General features: G+C 41.5%; 2 protein-coding genes across 2 annotated transcripts; one reads left to right on the forward strand and one right to left on the reverse strand.

Annotated features, from left to right (window-relative positions):
* Positions 1-349: 349 nt before the first annotated feature.
* Positions 350-5,528, reverse strand: LOC308298842 (uncharacterized protein). Its single transcript, XM_080742526.1, has 2 exons — positions 5,426-5,528; positions 350-4,033 (listed from the first exon to the last, which is right to left on the reverse strand). Exons 1-2 carry the CDS (start codon positions 5,452-5,454, stop codon positions 2,623-2,625), a joined length of 1,440 nt encoding a protein of 479 aa, XP_080598652.1. The 5' UTR covers positions 5,455-5,528; the 3' UTR covers positions 350-2,622.
* A 1,759-nt stretch (positions 5,529-7,287) lies between these two features.
* On the forward strand, positions 7,288-17,933 carry LOC308298851 (protein phosphatase PTC7 homolog). Its single transcript, XM_080742539.1, has 6 exons — positions 7,288-7,759; positions 9,428-9,607; positions 11,003-11,201; positions 12,741-12,864; positions 12,995-13,124; positions 14,699-17,933. Exons 1-6 carry the CDS (start codon positions 7,558-7,560, stop codon positions 14,755-14,757), a joined length of 894 nt encoding a protein of 297 aa, XP_080598665.1. The 5' UTR covers positions 7,288-7,557; the 3' UTR covers positions 14,758-17,933.
* The last annotated feature ends 91 nt before the right edge of the window (positions 17,934-18,024 follow it).

Here is an 18,024-nt window from a genome sequence, read left to right on the forward strand (position 1 = left end):
GATAATAAAATGTCCTTTAAACAAGTTCCTCTTGTATCGATTCATTTATGACCAGACATTATGATGACAATGCTGTAGTGTTTGAAATATGAATGATATTGTCTTGTGGGCAGTGTCACTGGGAATTGAAAGTACAATATATAAAACTAGCTGTGTGCTGTAGTGCGCCATCTTTGAAAGGTTTGAATGTACTGGAGACGTCAAGATTTAATGATTTACAATGAATACATGTGATGCTGTTTATTTTATTGAATCCATTTCTATTTGGGACATGTAGCCTACTAAATAACAGCCATGTAAGTACCAACTAAATATCAATAGCAGAAAAAAAAAGAAAAAAAAAAGAAAAAAGTTTTACATATAAGGTTAGATGTATTTTCATACAGTAAGTACAGGCAAGTATACGAAGACATGACAAAGGCATGAAAGCAGTTAAACAGCCTGAGACAAAATAGCCACTTGTAAAGATGAATAAGAGCACTTGGGTGATATTCTACAAGGTAAACACTGGGGGCTATAGTTAAAAGAAAATGTGCTTTAATCTGATTTAATATACAATGGTACATTTGGAGTCAGAGAAAAAGATACAGCACAAAGTAAACAGATTAACATCTTTGCTGCAACCTTTCTTTTGGTCTTCTGTTTACAACTGTTTACCAGCATCGAGCGGATTATCCAATTTAAGATATTAAACTGATGATGAGAAGAAAATTATTATATATGAATATTTCTGTTATAAAACATTTAGAAAACAATAGGGGTAATCCAGCCAATAATAATGAGAATGCACCATCTAAATTAAACAAAACATGTTTACAGAAGCAGGGAAAAGAGAATTGGACCTAATAGAAGTATAACACTCTACCCTACTTGGCAGCGGAGCATGGAAAGATACAGACCCAGATCTAAAGAGAATAAAGGAGAAAAACTATGAATAGAGCCTTTATAGAGACTGAAGTGACTAATAAGTGGACTATTTGCCAGATACACTGCCGTTGCTGTAATCGGAAGATACAACTAGACCCAGAGCTCCACAAATCTTGTGACTGGTCTGTAACAGACTTGTGATTTATGAATCTGTGGGAGATCCCTCATCATCTACACCCGTTTGTTTATAGTACCACATTTCAGGCTGCCAATACTAATGAGACATAATCATGAGTATGTGAACTTACTACTGCAAACAGTATACTGTATGTGCACATTTTAATGCATTTTTACTGTTACATTTTACTAACATTCTAGCTTTTCTTCGCATTTCAATATGACCCAATATACTGTAAGTCAATAGAACAAATATTAGAAATCGGGAAGTGCTAGAGTTGGACATTCTAACCTTGAAGTTGTGTGCTACTGTATCTCTATTCAAGGTTGGATTTATAACTCACGCCTCTTTTAGTTCTAATTTACAGCCGTGTGGCATCACAGTGCGGACTGCAAATGAACCTGACAAAATGATATACACTGTGGTGATTATAGGTGACATTTATACTCTGGTAGTGGGGTATTTAGAAGTCAATGCACTGAGATGACTTCTTCATGGAAAATAACTTTGTTCATTCCAAATACTGAATTTAAAGTTATAGATTAATTTGCACCCTGAAATACAGGACTATGAGCAAAAGGTGCTGGAATAGCCTAAACAATATAACACAGTTACAGTGGAACACAGTTCCCAGGACTTTTACTGTACCTCGTTATCCTTTTATTGTACCTTGTGTTGTTTACATTTCTGAATAATAAAGTATTTCAATCAATACTCAATATCTATCAACATTTAAGAGAGATTGCACAATATTTGAATATACTTGTGTTTGTGTTACTTGAAGAAAACAAAAATACAAACTCTTACTATTTTGTATTTTACACAGACATGTCTTGTAAAACAAGCAAAATACATGAAATACCATGCACTAGCATAAATTAGGTTGTTTTATATGGTGTTTAAACATTCATTAATATGATTTATGAACTGATCAAAAGCTGCAAGTGTAAATTAAATACTAGAAATGTTTCAATTTTGAAGTGTCAGAATATGTATCTGCATCATTAAGTGATAAACAAATACTTTCTTATATATTTCTAGTATTTATTTTATTTGTGATTGTGTAAGTTTTGGTATTAGTGTCAGAATATAAGAAATGTGCCATCAGTATAACAAAATCTTTAAAGTTCTTTTTTTTTATGTACAAAGAATTTTATTTCCCTTATATTTGCTAGTTTCCTTCCGAGTTACTGTGTGTGTGTGTGTGTGTGTGTGTGTGTGTGTGTTTGTGTGTGTGTTTGTGTGTGTGTGTGTGTGTGTGTGTGTGTGTGTGTGTGTGTGTGTGTGTTTGTGTGTGTGTGTGTGTGTGTGTGTGTGTGTGTGTGTGTGTGTGTGTGTGTGTGTGTGTGTGTGTGTGTGTGTGTGTGTGCGCGTGTGCGTGCGTGTGTGTGTGTGTGTGTGTGTGTGTGTGTGTGTGTGTGTGTGTGTGTGTGTGACACAAAATATGTACAAAACTATTGTTTGGTAACTAAACAATAGTAAAAACTAAACTGCATTGCTATTTTTATGGAATGATTCATCAACAGTATGTGCTGCAGTACAGTGGAATACATCTATGACATCAATATGCTGTTTGTTCATTGAAGCAGGAGCATGCTACTCACAAGCATGAGGAGGGAGGTGAAAAGCTGAATCAGCCCAGAACTCAGCTGGTTGCTCTTGTTGGTATCAGGGTTGGTATGGCTGGCCACATGCTGTTCAGCTGTCTTTTTCTGCAGATAGGGCTCAGAGTAAACCATATACATCTCCACACATCGCCGAGACTTAACTTGCTCAATTAGGGCCGGGTACCCAACCTCCTCAATGCTTACTGTGTCATCACCATCCTCATCACCTCTGCCTGCAATGAGATCAGTCCTTTTCAAGCAGGTATCCATGAAGTTATCATACTTCATTGGAGGAGGAGAGCTGTAGTTGTAATCACGCCCAAAGTCATTTTCATCTGTGGAACGGGAGCCATATTTACGGTACATGTAGTTGTTGTAATACTGCTCCTCTTCGGGATTGCGGAAGTTGAAATTTGGTCGAGGGAATCGCCCTAACCCATAGCCTATCGCCATTCCTGCCACCGCGCCAACACCCGCTGCCATGATGGCTTTCTTTGCAAAGCCCTGAGACCTGCCTGACGGGTAGTGTCCCATACTCTGAACAGAACGCGAGAAAGGAGACCCTCCCATGCCTCCTCCACCATATCCGTAGCCTCCTCCACCATAGCGGGGACTGAGGATCTGATTATTCGGGTTCCAATTGGGGTGTCCTCCCCCCATTCCTCCACCCGGGTAGCCCCCTGGATATGCACCACCGGCCTGACCCCAGCCCTGTCCAGTATTCCCCCCTCTGACCGGATAACCACCTGCTGCAGGGTAGCCTCCAGCACCATACTGATTTGGATAATTCCCTCTGCCTGGGTTTTGGTTTGGATATCCGCCTGCCGCGGGATAACCACCTGCTGCGGGATAACCACCCGCAGGATTCTGGTTGGGATAGCCTCCAGGATTGCTTCTAGCGGGATTCTGGTTTGGATAGCCACCTGCGGCTGGATAGCCACCTGCAGGATTCTGGTTGGGATAGCCTCCAGGATTGCTTCTAGCGGGATTCTGGTTTGGATAGCCACCTGCCGCGGGATAACCACCTGCCGCGGGATAACCACCTGCCGCGGGATAACCACCTGCCGGATTCTGGTTGGGATAGCCTCCAGGATTGGTGCCGCCGCCTCTGCCAGGATAACTTCCACCCGCGGGATAGGGATTTCTGTTGGGAACCTGTGGCGGCTGCTGTCTGGGGTAGTTGCTACCTAAATTGGTGTTTGTTGCTTTTGGCGTTTTGGGGGAAGTCGAGGAGCGTCCTCTCTCTCTGGAACTGGAAGATGAGGATTTCTTGCCACTGCTGCTGCTGCCTCGTACTTTGGCCCATGTTAGGTCAGTGTGCAGGACGGCAATCATTAGAAGAGACACGAGAACCACCTTGTACAGATTTCCCATCATGTACCTAAAGTAAGGAAAGTATTTTGGTGAAATATGTGTCATGACAATAAAATCAGCAGGGTTCCCACACATCTTTACCAATTAATTTCCAAAACCTTTCCAAAACTTTTCCAGAATATTTAACCCAATTTCCAGGACTATATAACAATAATTCAGCTCAATAACAGGTCGCGTATGCCTCGATCAGAGTCTGCGGTGAAAATTTGAGTCAGAAAATAAGTGAAGGCCATCATAGTACGCCATGGTGGAGTCCTATTCACCGTGACTGACTAGTCTAGATTGACCAATCGGTGAACGGGGTGAAGAGCCTGTCTGTCTGATAGTAAAAACAGAGAGATGTGTCGGGACTCGCGGTGGAAAGCTCTTCACCGCGTGGAATGACGTAACGTTGTAGTTTCATGACGGAGCCAACTCTGATCGAGGCTTTACTCTTATGTGCAATGCCCAAAGACAAGTAGTGTATTCCAGTGGTTCTCAACCTTTTCAGGCCGTGACCCCCAAAATAATATTTTAACTGGGGACCCCCCCCCCCCCCCACCCTGATGAGCACTAAGAGTAGAGGAATTTTGTATAACACGGTTCTATTGTGAAAATTTGCGAGGCGTTGTGAGCATGTAGATCAGCTATTTTCACAATTTCTGCCTCTAATATTTGCCAATTTGGCCAATGTTTAATTTGTCATTTCAGAGGTAGTAACAAAATCAATAACCAAAGACAATGCATAGCTATTTTTTCCAGGACCTTCCAGAACCCTTGATAAATTCCAAAACTTTTCCAGTACTGGAAAAATATTTTTCTAATTTCAAAATATTTCCAGGAATTTCATGACCGTGGGAACTCTGGTGATGACAATGAAATCAGCCAATGACAATTAGTCCTACAAATACAAACAAAATATGCTTGGCCTAATTATCACAAAGAGGACTCCGTTTCCATCTGTAACCTGTGATTAATGACATTTCCTCTCAAATAATGATATATGGTTAACAGGGCTGTAAAGATGATTAGGCCTATGTGTGTAGGCCACTGGACCAGCTATAGCCAGTGAAAATCATTTGTTTTTCTTTCATTTTCCATGTTTTTATTGATGGTTGAATAAATGAAACAAACGTACGGCTATTTGATAACAACAACCATTAATCATTACATTACTGAGTCATTCTTTGGGTTATTCTCTGTTACCTCCATGGCTGTAAGTAAAAAATATCCTATATATTTTTCGGGGCGTCATCACCCACAGTGGCAATGACACAGATTGTTTTGGAACAACGCAGTAAGCTGTGTCCGTTACCATGATGATATTACGTCATGTCGCAGCATTCGCCAGATATTATTACAGTTTAATAACATTGTTGCGTTAAATATATTACCGTTGTGTACGGTTGAATTTTCTTACCCAAAATTGATGGTTGGCGGTGGCCTCATAATCGAAGGATTTTCATCAATCGCTAGCTGATGTGCGCGAGGAGAGGCAGCTCTGGTCCTGTCTGGTGCTTCACAATGGGTGTGCTCGACTTACTGCCCAGTGCAGTTCACACATGCACCAGCAGGCTACACTCAGACTGACGTAAAATTGACAGATAAGGGGCTGCTTTACTGCCTTTACATGATTAAACCTTCTTATTATAACTCTATGGATTAAACTCCCTGAGTGTGTTGAAAACATTACATCATCATCATGTTCTCTTGTTGGTCATAACTTAAGAATGATCATAACAAGTGAAGAAGCAGACGACAGTTTATTTTTAAATGTTGTGTTACTTCTAGCTCTGGATCGCTTTCACCTCCCGCATTGCTCCCGGTGAAGCTCTGACAGACCCGTCGGGAAACGCATTGACTCGAGATTGTCGGCCCCGCCGAGCGCTCAATACTAGTGAAAATAAACAAAACCGTTTCACTACTCACCAAACCAAAGGTCGTTTTGCGCTGTTGAAAGTCTCTTCTCCTCGGTGGTGAACCCCTCAGCACCCCACCTACTCTGTAAAATACATTATTTTTGTCATGAAATAAAGTGCATCCAACTCGACCGCCGCTTATTTCCGGGTTGTGAACCATTGTATCTGTGGTGGCCGCTAGGTGGCTCGAGGTGGGTGCGTTTTTTTTCTTGACAAAAATAATGTATTTTACAGAGTAGGTGGGGTGCTGAGGGGTTCACCACCGCGGAGAATAGACTTTCAACAGCGCAAAACGACCTTTGGTTTGGTGAGTAGTGAAACGGTTTTGTTTATTTTCACTAGTATTGAGCGCTCGGCGGGGCCAACAATCTCGAGTCCATGCGTTTCCCGACGGGTCTGTCAGAGCTTCACCGGGAGCAATGCGGGAGGTGAAAGCGATGGACCAGAGCTATGTTACTTCCAGAGGTTTAATAGGCCTTATAATATTGTTAGAATCATTTTAAATTAGGTCACCTACTAGCCTACAAACTTAAGGAATTCAGAGGATTCCAGTGTTGGTTGTTGTGCACTTGGACATATTTTATGGGAGAGATCATTATAATTTGTTTTAAGGATACCGTAAAGAAGGTCCATCGGTGGTCGGTGCACCATGTAAAATGTGAATAAACGCACAGCATCAGATTGTATTAATAGCTATAAAGCTGGGAGGAAAGTTTTTGAATTTTTTTGTATGGTGTTGTGGCCTTGTGGGCACTGGGCATAAGGTTTTCAAGAACCATTGCAAACAAGTTGGGCTTGCCCACTAGTGGTCTGTTTGCAATGAATCCAATATTAGGTCTGCAGGCTATATTGAAACCCAAAATAAATTATGTTTTAGTAGTATGTTATTCACTGAAATATTTCTTCCATCAATTAATATTGGATTATTTGCAAACAGACCACTAGGGGGGCGAACCCAGCTCGTTTGCCTACCTACACCATACTCACCAAGTGCACGATTTTGATGATTTTGGCCGAATTCCCTCCCAGCTATAATTTATTCATCACGGACGGGCCCCCACGTGCAAAAAGACGTGACGTCAGGCCAGCCCATCGTGAGGACCCGTTCAAGTTAGACACAGAGGACCAAATTCACTTTGCAGGTTGCAGATCCGGTCCACAGCGGATACGGAAACGGCGCCTGTGCGCACAGAAATTAGAGGGTACAATAGGCGGGGCTCTAAACCGGATCTGAGCACTGAGCAGTAAATAAAAACCAGGCTTTCCACGGGTACTTCTGTAAGCCTCGCCTCTGGCCGTGACGCGAGGTTGGTACGCAGCAGCTGCGTGTTTGTTGCATGTGCGTTCCGTAGAGTGGAAACATGTCTGGAAGAATAGTGCACGCCGGAGGAACCTCGTCAATGAATTCTACCAAAACAACGTTTTAAAATTCAGTAATCGTTGTCGCAGTCAGTCGGACGGTGGCGTGTCTAGCCGTTTCTACCGTGCTCGTTCTTCTTTTCTTTTCTCCTCCGTAAAATTGGACCGACTAATGGGCGAATAGAGTGAGCGTTGGTTGTGAAGGTTGTCCCAGAAAGAAGACCAAAGTGGAGTTTTGGGGGGGCCGTGAAGAAGACACACAGGGCAGGGGGGGATGTTATCCGTGCTCTCTTATGGCAGACTGGTCGCCAGGGCTGTCCTAGGCGGACTCTCTCAAACGGACGGTCGGGACTACAGTCTGGTCACGGCCAGCTGTGGCTTCGGGAAGGACTTTCGCAAGGGGATCCTGAAGAAAGGCATGTGCTATGGGGACGACGCCTGTTTCATAGCACAAAACAAGTCCGCCGATGTCTTGGGTAGGTTGGCTGCATCAATAATCAGGCGTCATCAAATTATGTCCGTTCACGGACAAAATGTGTCCGTGGCACTGGCAAGACTTGGCCTTCTCCGTGGTAATTTTTAGGTTTTGTTTTTATACATCATTATAATGTTCTTATTTTTATCACGAGACCCAATTACTGAATGTCAAGTCTCCAGGTTTTCTTCAGAATATGTATGACACTGATTTACTATCACACTATGGCAAATTAAATTGGGAGTCTAGTACTGGTGGCCCTCAACAACGTTTTATTTGCAAGGACTCTGAAAGCTTACAAATGGAACCGTACAGTATTTGGTTCCATTTGTTACACTCTCAGAGTTACAGACCTGTAATGGTATTTTAGGGCTAGCTCTTTATGTGTTAGTCTACTAATTGTCATTATACTTGATGACGTCTGTATTTTGTGATTCCCCACTACGTCCCACTGTGAGTTAACATCACGCATCCGTCTTGTTGTGGTTGGATGACCTTCAGTCAGTGAGCGATGCCAACACGTGCACGAATGAAAACAAAACAGACCCCTTCTCCTCCCCCAGCCCACCATCTATTACAGTAAAACATTATGGTAGTAGTATGGGGACAACGCAAGGCCATGTTTGACAAAGTTGACAGTGCTCGATGTATGTCTGATTTGGATTTGTGTGTTGAATACGTGAACATTTGAAGGAGACGACTGGAGAACACTTTATTAAGGTGAAACATTGAACGACCTTTCACCTAGAAGAGACCGGTGTTCAGACCCACGCCAATATAATCAGAAATAAACCCACGGATCGAGAGAAACGCAATGTCTTTCCATATATGATTCAATCGAGGTCAGAATAGATCAATATTTCAGCCTAAACTTTTACTTAGAATAAAGGTCAGAATGGTAGCGCATGGAGGCAGCCATGTTGCTAACGTTGTTAGCTACCTAGCTAATAGAGCTGGCTTCAAATGGCTTTGTCCTTACTACTCTGGAATCGATTCACTTTACTGGTTGAGTTTCCGGTATAGAGCGGATACGGAAACGGTCTGCGTGTTTTTATATGTGTCTGCGCAAATTGCCCGGATACAGAAGGTGGGTTCTTGACCGGATTTAAGCACCGAGCATTACAGTTCTAGAGAGAAATTAACAACAAAACAATGTGGCTCTCGTCAACATTTGTAACTCAAATGTGTCCCTTTATTTATAAAACAAAACATCTGGATAGAATGGCTTTGGCTTAATGGGCCATGTTTTTTTTGTGACTTGCCCTGAGAGCTAAGCCTTTTAGTTTGCCCTCTGTTCCTGCAAACCATGGAGGATGCAGAGGTCCCAGCTTGTGTGGTCGACTGTCATGGCCCTTTCTTTAATTTATTTAGGGATATGCTACACTATTTCCATCCCGGCGGGACACTGAAATAAAGACAATTCATGGGCTTAGTCTTTCTCAGATGAGAAATTGAGCAGAGATGGGTTTTATCTGAGGTATATCTTTTGATGCTACCTCAACTCTGGAGCCTTTATCCAGTGTTATATTGGATTGTCAAGCATGCATGTGAAATGTTATTTGGGTGTTGTTTGCATATGCTACCTAATGTGTCATAAATGTCCTTATAAGCAGAAATGTAAGAATACTAAAATAAGTCATCATAATTTCGTATGTTATTTTACCATCAGGTGTAGCAGATGGCGTGGGTGGTTGGCGTGACTACGGCGTCGACCCCTCCCAGTTCTCTGCCACGCTGATGAGGACGTGTGAGCGGCTGGTGAAAGAAGGCCGGTTCATACCCACTAGCCCAGTGGGCATCCTCACCTCTGGTTACTATGAGCTTCTACAGAACAAAGTACCCCTGCTAGGTGAGTATACCTGTAGGTAGTGTTTACACACACACACACACACACACACACACACACACAGAAATTTGTCCTACATTTAACCCATCCTAAGTAATTAACTTCATACAAAGTCAAGGGTAGAGTGAGTCATAAATAAAGCTACCAATTTAAACCGTGTTCACTGAAATAAATAACATAGCTGCAAGATGAGTCAGAGGCATTCGACAGAGGCCCAGCATACCAAACTACATAAAGATCTTTTGCTCTCAATACTGAAACAAGTGTTGTTGTTGGAATTGGCTACACTAACTACTACCTTTGCACAAATGCTTAGAATAAACAGGATTATACCGGTATGTAATTAGAAGGAACACTAGACCTCAATGTTTGTTCCATTGAATGGTGTAATACTGACAAAGTAACAAACTGTACTTGAAGGTGATCAGATTGTATTTCATTCAGCCCAGACGCTTAGACTCTGTGAGGTCATACATAAGGACAAGCTTTGTCCCCTTAACACAGATCTACATTGCAACTCATGTCCAAACTATCTTAAAGGCATTATAGGAAAGGAACTGTAGCTGTCACTGGGCCCAACAGACTGTAAAAGCTGTCATGTCAAATGTGATAGAGGTCACATTTCTACTGAGATGTCTGGGCTCCTGCCAGAGCTGACACTAAATGTTAACCCGCTTGACACAATGTTTATCAAAAGGTCTAGTTTTATTTTGGGAAACTGTGACAAGGCGTGTGCTTGACAGTCAGTGCCCAAGGTTACTGGGCCTGCTGGCTGTTAGGACTGCCGTTACTGGAGAGGTTAATGGGGATCAGGGAAAGGAACATGCCCTTGCTTTTTGACAGCTAGAGCGCAGCCTGACTTTGTCGCAAATCTACCTCCTCCCTGATTGGCTTCTTGCAGAAAAATATAATATAATAATTATCAAATGAAGCTGTTTTTGTGTGTTTTTTATTTTACAAAAAGGATGTAGACATTGTAAGCACTGACTGTCTTAAAGTTGAGCAAGAAAGAAAAATGTAAAATTTGATTTTCAAATTAGTTTTAGAAAACAGTCACCACCATAATGCAATATTTTGATAATCTTGCGCTTTCTAAATAGAAAGGAAACACCTGCAACTTGGAACTGGTCTAAAGCGCAATGGCTTTTCTACCATTCTCTTCTCTCTGTATGTAAGTCGATAAGAATTGTACCTGACCACGATCATTTGGTATTTATACACCATCGGCGCTGGGCATGAAAATTAGAACTGCATTGGTAAGGAAATGGCAAAGATAATTGTGCTGCACCTAGGGCCATATTGTGCCGTGTGGAGAATGGGGCCCTTAATCTTGTTCACCAAATATTCCTTCTCTCTGTGCTTTATCCATAACATTATCAATCTTTCTCATGTCTCCAGGGAGCAGCACAGCCTGTATTGTGGTTCTAGATCGTCGAAGTCACCGACTGCATACGTGTAACCTTGGTGACTCAGGATTCCTGGTGGTGCGAGGAGGAGAGGTGGTACACCGATCAGACGAGCAACAGCACTACTTCAACACTCCCTTTCAGCTGTCCATCGCTCCCCCAGGGGCTGAAGGAGTGGTACTCAGTGATAGGTCAGTACTGTTACATTTAACCACATGAACCCTAGCATCTGACATGACTGTAAGCATGTCATCTCCCCTCTCCAGCATTTCCTGTCTCTCTGCTTATTTGTCACTAGAAGAAATTGAGCAGATATTATGAAAAAATAATCCTCAAAGAAAGAAAGGTAGTTTGAGAAATGTTAAACTACAAAGGGGCTTTGCATGGTTTCAGACTAAAAATACTCTGAAGTTTAGATACAAAAACTAAGGCAAAGGGTGAACTTTATGGGTTCCATTATTAGCTAGAGTAATTCACATGATGATGTGACCCCAAAAAGCTCCCCTCCCCCGTAGTCTTTTACAACTTGATCTACGATGCACGTGTTTCCCTGTGTACTGCCAGCATGTGCTACTGAGCTGGCCATGTGACAACAGACCTTCACGTCAGCTGTTATGCCAACAGTGTGTGGGGCCATATACTGAACTGAAACCCAGGGGGACAATTAGAGATTGTCTTCCCCATTGTGGTTCTTTTCCTGCTACCATTCAAACAATCTTGACATAAGATTCTTTTTCTTTTCTTGTGGGTGGGGTTCTGAGCCATTATTTTACAGTTAAAGTGTGAGAGAGACAGGAAACACAGAGAGAGCAATGGAGTGACATACAGCAAATGTTTCGGCTGGACGAGAATCATACTTGGGATTCGCTGTCAGCCGTTATATCCCATGTGATATCATATGCGCCCTAACCATTCGGCTATCTGGTCGCCCCAAGATGGGTATATATATTTTAATCTTGGCGTCTAATGTATATCTGTTTACATGTACACTACATGTGTTTTGTATTGCACCCCAGGCAGAGCAGATATACAACATCCAATTTTGGGGAAAAGGAGTTCTATCTATGTTTATATCTATCTAGGGCTGTCACGATTATTACATTTTACATGATGATTAATAGTCACTCAAATAATTGTGATTAACAATTTAATTGTGTTTTTGTCATTGACAATTACATTCCTGTTTGGCTTTTAGGCTTTGACACATAAATGGTTGAAAATATAAACATTTTTCAACATGGAAATGATTATGACAAAATAATTGCGATTATGTCAAACGATTCGATTAGACGATTATGTAATAATTGTGACAGGCCTATATCCATCCTTATTGTTTGTTGCGTGAAAGCCTATTGTGCAAGCTGTCCCTGTGCAATTGCGAAGGTATGTGCATGCTAGAAAGTGTAATAACACACAAAAGCTGGCTGCTTGCATTCAGTAGCACTAATTGGTGTTACAACATTCAGTTTCCTACCCTAGCAGACTGTTTAATAGGGGCTAAACCTATGGCTTTTGCCATCGTTAATGCAATGCAAAGGCAAATCAACTCGAGATGAGAGAAATGTATGGCATAGACAGACAATGACTACCATCCCCACTACCCTCAAGACTTGAGAGAATTACCGTAGACCAAGATGTTCCTTAATGGAACTAGCAGTACTCCTTTGCAATGTTTGCATGCTCCTGTTTCACTTGTGACCGACCTGGCTGTGCCCTCGTCTTTCCACCAGCCCTGAAGCAGCTGACAGCTCCTCCTTTGATGTCCAGCTTGGTGACATCATCCTCACTGCCACCGATGGCCTCTTTGACAACATGCCAGATTACATGATTCTGCAGGAGCTCAAAAAACTTAAGGTGCCACATTTTGAAGTCCATAAATATAAGTTATGCAGCAAAGCATATCCAGCTTAGTGTTTTAAGTATATTCAGAAAACGCATTTGTCGTGCCTTCTCCATGTTGTAATGCAATGTTATGTTATTTCAGACCACCAACTATGACAGCATCTTGCAGACTGCACAGAGCATTGCAAAGCAGGCTCATGACCTAGCCTATGACCCCAACTACATGTCCCCGTTTGCACAGTTTGCCTGTGCCAATGGCCTGAATGTTAGAGGTATGTCAAATTTCACTGTGTGCCCATTTGAAAGACCATGTTCCTGTTCCACGTCCACCCACAAGGCAACTTTTAAAAATAGGATGTATAGTGTGTGTAATGTGTATATAACATGTCTCAGACAGGGACCAAACCATCAAAAAGGAAAAGGCTGGAGCACGCTGGACATCTTAAAAACCTTTAATAGGTGCAAAGAGAGAACTACTGACCTTTCAACAGCACAGAGGGTAGATGCAGTACATCGTGCTGGCAAAATGTCAGTAATTCTTTTTGCACTTATTAAAAACTCTCTCCCAGCCATTTACAATATGCTTGTGCGCCTATACTGCCAGGAATATTATTTTTTCAGTCATACAATACAACAACCAATGAGGCAGAATATAATTGTAAACTGCAGTGGATTTGTATACCACAAGAGTGCGCCAACGACTAAGTGATCAGGCTGACTCATTAGACTGGATGAGAATGACCGCAGATGGAACGGCCGGCCGGCCGGAACGCCCAAACAAACAGCATCGTGCACGCCCTCACGCGCGCAATCAGTTTATTTCAAACAATCGACCATGATGCTGGGTGACCACTCTGTCAGCCTCTCATTTTTTTCCGAATGAAAATCCGTCTAAATATGGTAAAGTTTGATAAGAAAAACGTTAGATTTCAATGCTAAAAAAGGCCTATGCTATGCTATGGCCAAACGACTTCCGGGTTACGTCATCGATGACATCATTTCCATCGCAATATCATTGCTGAAGCTTAAATGAAGCTAGAATGGTCATTTATGGCTCTAAAAATGTCAAAAAAATACCCAAAAAATCAGAAAATCATCAGGCAGGCGACGTTTGGCGATCTGGCTGGCTGGGCCTCCTCAAAATGGCGACGTTTGGCGATTTGGCTGTGAACTAGTTAAAGAGAATTACTGCCAAATCATCATGACTGCTGACAGCAGCCATGATTCTCATAATTGAAAGCTATATAGTAAGCTAAATTACTGACTGCCAAGATTATTCAACTCCTGCAACGGTGCAGCAGAGCTGACCACCCCAAAACGTCCCAAAACTCTGGGAAACTTGGGCGTGGCAGTGGCGGGGTACGGGAATAACTGGGAAACTCGGGAAGGGGCAGACAATGAGTTAAGGATGATTGAGATTGTTGATATTCTAGTCCTTACAATGCTCCCCAGTTATGGTGCCCACACAAGTGACATATAAAATCATGTCAAATTGAATCGTGGATTTGGAGAATCGTAACACCTCTAAAACAAATATATTGTGTATATCTGCATGCAATCTTGTCAGTCTGTCTGCAGATTGTGAAACTCAGATCATAGCCATAGATATGCATCGTGTACTATTTTTGTACCCTTCGTGTTCTTGTGCACCAGCTTAAAGAAGACAGATTTTTGGATATAGGCTACAGAATTAGAATAATATTTATTGTCACATCACATGTTACAGGTGTAAAGTGGGTGAACCCGTCCAGTAATTGGTCAATCACCAATGTATTTGTTTTATTTTAATTGATCTAAATGATTCAGGCCTGTCAAATTCTTATCATCTGTCTTTGTTTTTCTGCAGGAGGGAAACCAGATGATATAACGGTGCTGCTGTCCATTGTGGCCGAATATACAGACTGATGTGTGTATGAGTATGTGTGCCGTTCTTTTCCCTCTGCCCGAGTCTTCCACCTGTGGCCCTCTCAACTGCACTGCTTCCTTTGGGGCTGACGGGGGAGACCCGGCCCCACACCACACACTCCTTGCTGTGGGACTGAAGGCTACCCGGTTGTCCATTTAGTGCTGGTGCTCAAATGGTTTGACGGGAAGCAGGCAGCTAGGATATTGATCATGTTGATCATGAAGTGTGAGTGGGCTAGGGGATATATTTCAGTTTCCAATGTCTCGTTGCATGTTGAACACTTCCTAGGTAATGTGAGTGAGAGAGTTATACTTAGTAGCGTGGCGGTGTTGTGTACTGAAAATAGCCGAACTACAAACTCACTATCTGTCATGACATGGCAAATTGTGAGCTTGTAGATCTGCTACTTTCGTTGCATGGCGCCGGCTTTCAGCTACGTATAAATCGGGCTTTAGGCTAAGGACTTTGATGTTTGCATAGCCCTCATTCATAAATGTGATATCATAAGAGGAATAAGCCATGGTTTGGAGTTCTTTTGGAAAGTACACAGTCAAATCCTCGTTTAAATTTAACTCAAGAGTTACACGTGGATAAATTAACACTGAGGATTTTTCTTTCGTGGTGTTGCCTAATGAAACTTGAGGGGCTGTGTTTTTGTGTTTTAGACCAGGGTTGCACAAACCTATTTAGCAATGATCCAGAAATATTGATTCACACTTGTCACGAGTCACGACCCTACCCATTCTATTATTCACACATGATAATTCATTATCAATTAATTGTTTTTGACTGCTGACAGCAGCCATGAAGTATTTTTCTTCACATTACTTGGCTCATGCAATTGTGTTCCCATTGCGTTACACAATTCCAAATAAATATCTCCTGTGACCCACGTTTGGGTCGTGACACACAGGTTTGTGCACCACTGTTTTAGACTCTGTCCAATGTTGTTGATGTTGGGGTTATACGGAAGATGGATTTGTAAGACCGGTTTATGGATGTGAGAATGGTATCGAGCTACGGTTTGGAGATGCAGAGTGAGCAGTGAGGGTTTGGGTCCATGGCTTTGGTCAGGGTATGCGCTTGATGGAATACCTAGTGAGTGAGTTATCTTAAGTACAGTATGTCCTATAATTGAAGGGTAAATATTTTTTTGTCACATGGCTTAACCCGTTACAGAATAGATCAATTGGTGTACACGTTCATACGAATTGTAAATATTGTTTATTGTGTTTTAGGGGTATTTACTGGCTTTTACATTGTTTTATTGCTTTGGTTGTTAAAGCAAAGAGTTATGTAATCATTGTGAACAATGTACACATGCATCCAGTTTTTTAGCTAATGGATCGGATCTTGAAGTAAGCTTTATCAATCCTGCACTTCCACTGGCTAAAATGAATAAGATGTCTGCTGATATTGACAGCATTGCCATTAGGGTTGTGCATGTTCACAGTCCACAGCAGGTCCTTGGGGTGTCTGTAATGTGGAGAGGTGTGTGTGTGTGTGCGCGTGCGTGCACGTGTGTGTGTGTGTGTGTGTGTGTGTGATATGTCTGAGTAAGTGTAAGCTGTAGAATTTGTGAGATATTTAATGTTGACACTTGTTATTTTGCAAAGCTGGCGCTAGCATCTGGGAATGCTTACGACTGCAAAGATAGGTCAGGCATGAATTGAAACAAAAGATTTATTTTTATAGCTTTGTTATTTAGTTTTATGAGTAAAATGTCCAAGTGTCATCTGGCACAGTGTGATGGATGGTTAAAACGATTTGAACGCTATCTTAACATGAATCAGATGTTGCGCAATGAGTGTGATTTTGTGTGTGTGTGATTTCTGTTTATTTTTTAGATTGTTCCGGTTCTTTATCTCCTGACCCTTTGTAATAATTTGCTGCTTCTATTTTGTAATGCAATTGTCTGTGTATACCTGTACATGATCTACGTGAACATGGTCATCATGATTGTATTAATTGTATGTAAATGTGTGCGCTGGATTTAATGGAGTCATGCTCTTCAAAATCATGATACTGTCCCAGTCTTGGTATTTTGTCCATTTCTTTTCTTATAACTGACAATATGCTGCCCACACTTGTCCATGTGGTTTGGAAAATGTTTTAAAAGCAATTGCACCAAAGACACTGTATTATTGACCTACTTCATTATGCTTTTCAGCAAGCGAAACATGTAACAGTACTGTAAAATCTTTATGCTTACACACGTCTACTCATGCTTGATGACCCTTCGTCTTTCTTTTTCATAAAAATATTTGGAGGACTTTCACTTACTACTTATATCATAGTTCTGGCTTTAGATGTATGCGACTGGTTATCTGTGATGAACTACAAGGCAGGTTTATAAAGACCAAAGAAGGAAAGCCATAGACACGTACGTCATTAGGGTACTCTTCTCTGGGCCCTGCTTTCAAGATAGCATTTAACATCACTCTCTAGAAAACAAGCAGCAGTAGACATTGTAAACAGTCAAACAGGACTTTATTGCAGGAGTACCAGTGCAACCAAAACTTGAGTTCTCCAATGAATACCATACGTTTCTGGTTGGGACCCCTTTGCTTTTGTCCTTGAATTCGTTCCCACTGTAGTTATTTGGATCCCTGGCATAAACTAAGTTGTCATTGTACTTTGTCAGTTGACATACAACTTGCCTCATTCATAAAAATATCGGTCAACTACTGTGCACTAAAGTTTATTTAAAATAATGCTAATACTATTTTCTCAAGCAAGTAAAGAAATGGTTTATACAGTATGTAAAGATTTTTACTGACATTTGAGATTAATAAAACATATCCCATGCACACAAGCAGGAGTGGTGAGCAGTGGTGTGGTGCTGTTAACTGATGTGGTAGAGGTGCACAGTTTCAGCCTTAGTAAAAAGTTAGACCTGTAATAATAAACGAGGCCTTTCCTTGCTTGTCTTGTCATGTTGCTCAGTGTTAAATGTGAATGAAATCTGCCCCTGTGTTTCTCCTGTCCCTCTAAAGTGGTTTTTCAAAGGTGCTTCTACAGTCAGTACAAGGTATGATTGTCCTTTTTTCCAGCAAGCTATGTCTGTGTGTATGAACGTTCCACTCATACTGTGTAACAATGCAGGTCTAATTTCTGTATATATATTTTAAAAGATGTACAATATTTAAATAAAGAATCTAGTATTTATACTAAATCTGTTTATCTGAGGTTTTTTTTATTGTGTAGACACTAACATATCTTGTGTTTGAACTATGCATACTATTTAGTAACGTCATCTGTTTTTC

Source organism: Nannobrachium achirus (genome assembly GCF_963921795.1).
Source record: "Nannobrachium achirus genome assembly, chromosome: 15".
Taxonomy (NCBI): domain Eukaryota; kingdom Metazoa; phylum Chordata; class Actinopteri; order Myctophiformes; family Myctophidae; genus Nannobrachium; species Nannobrachium achirus.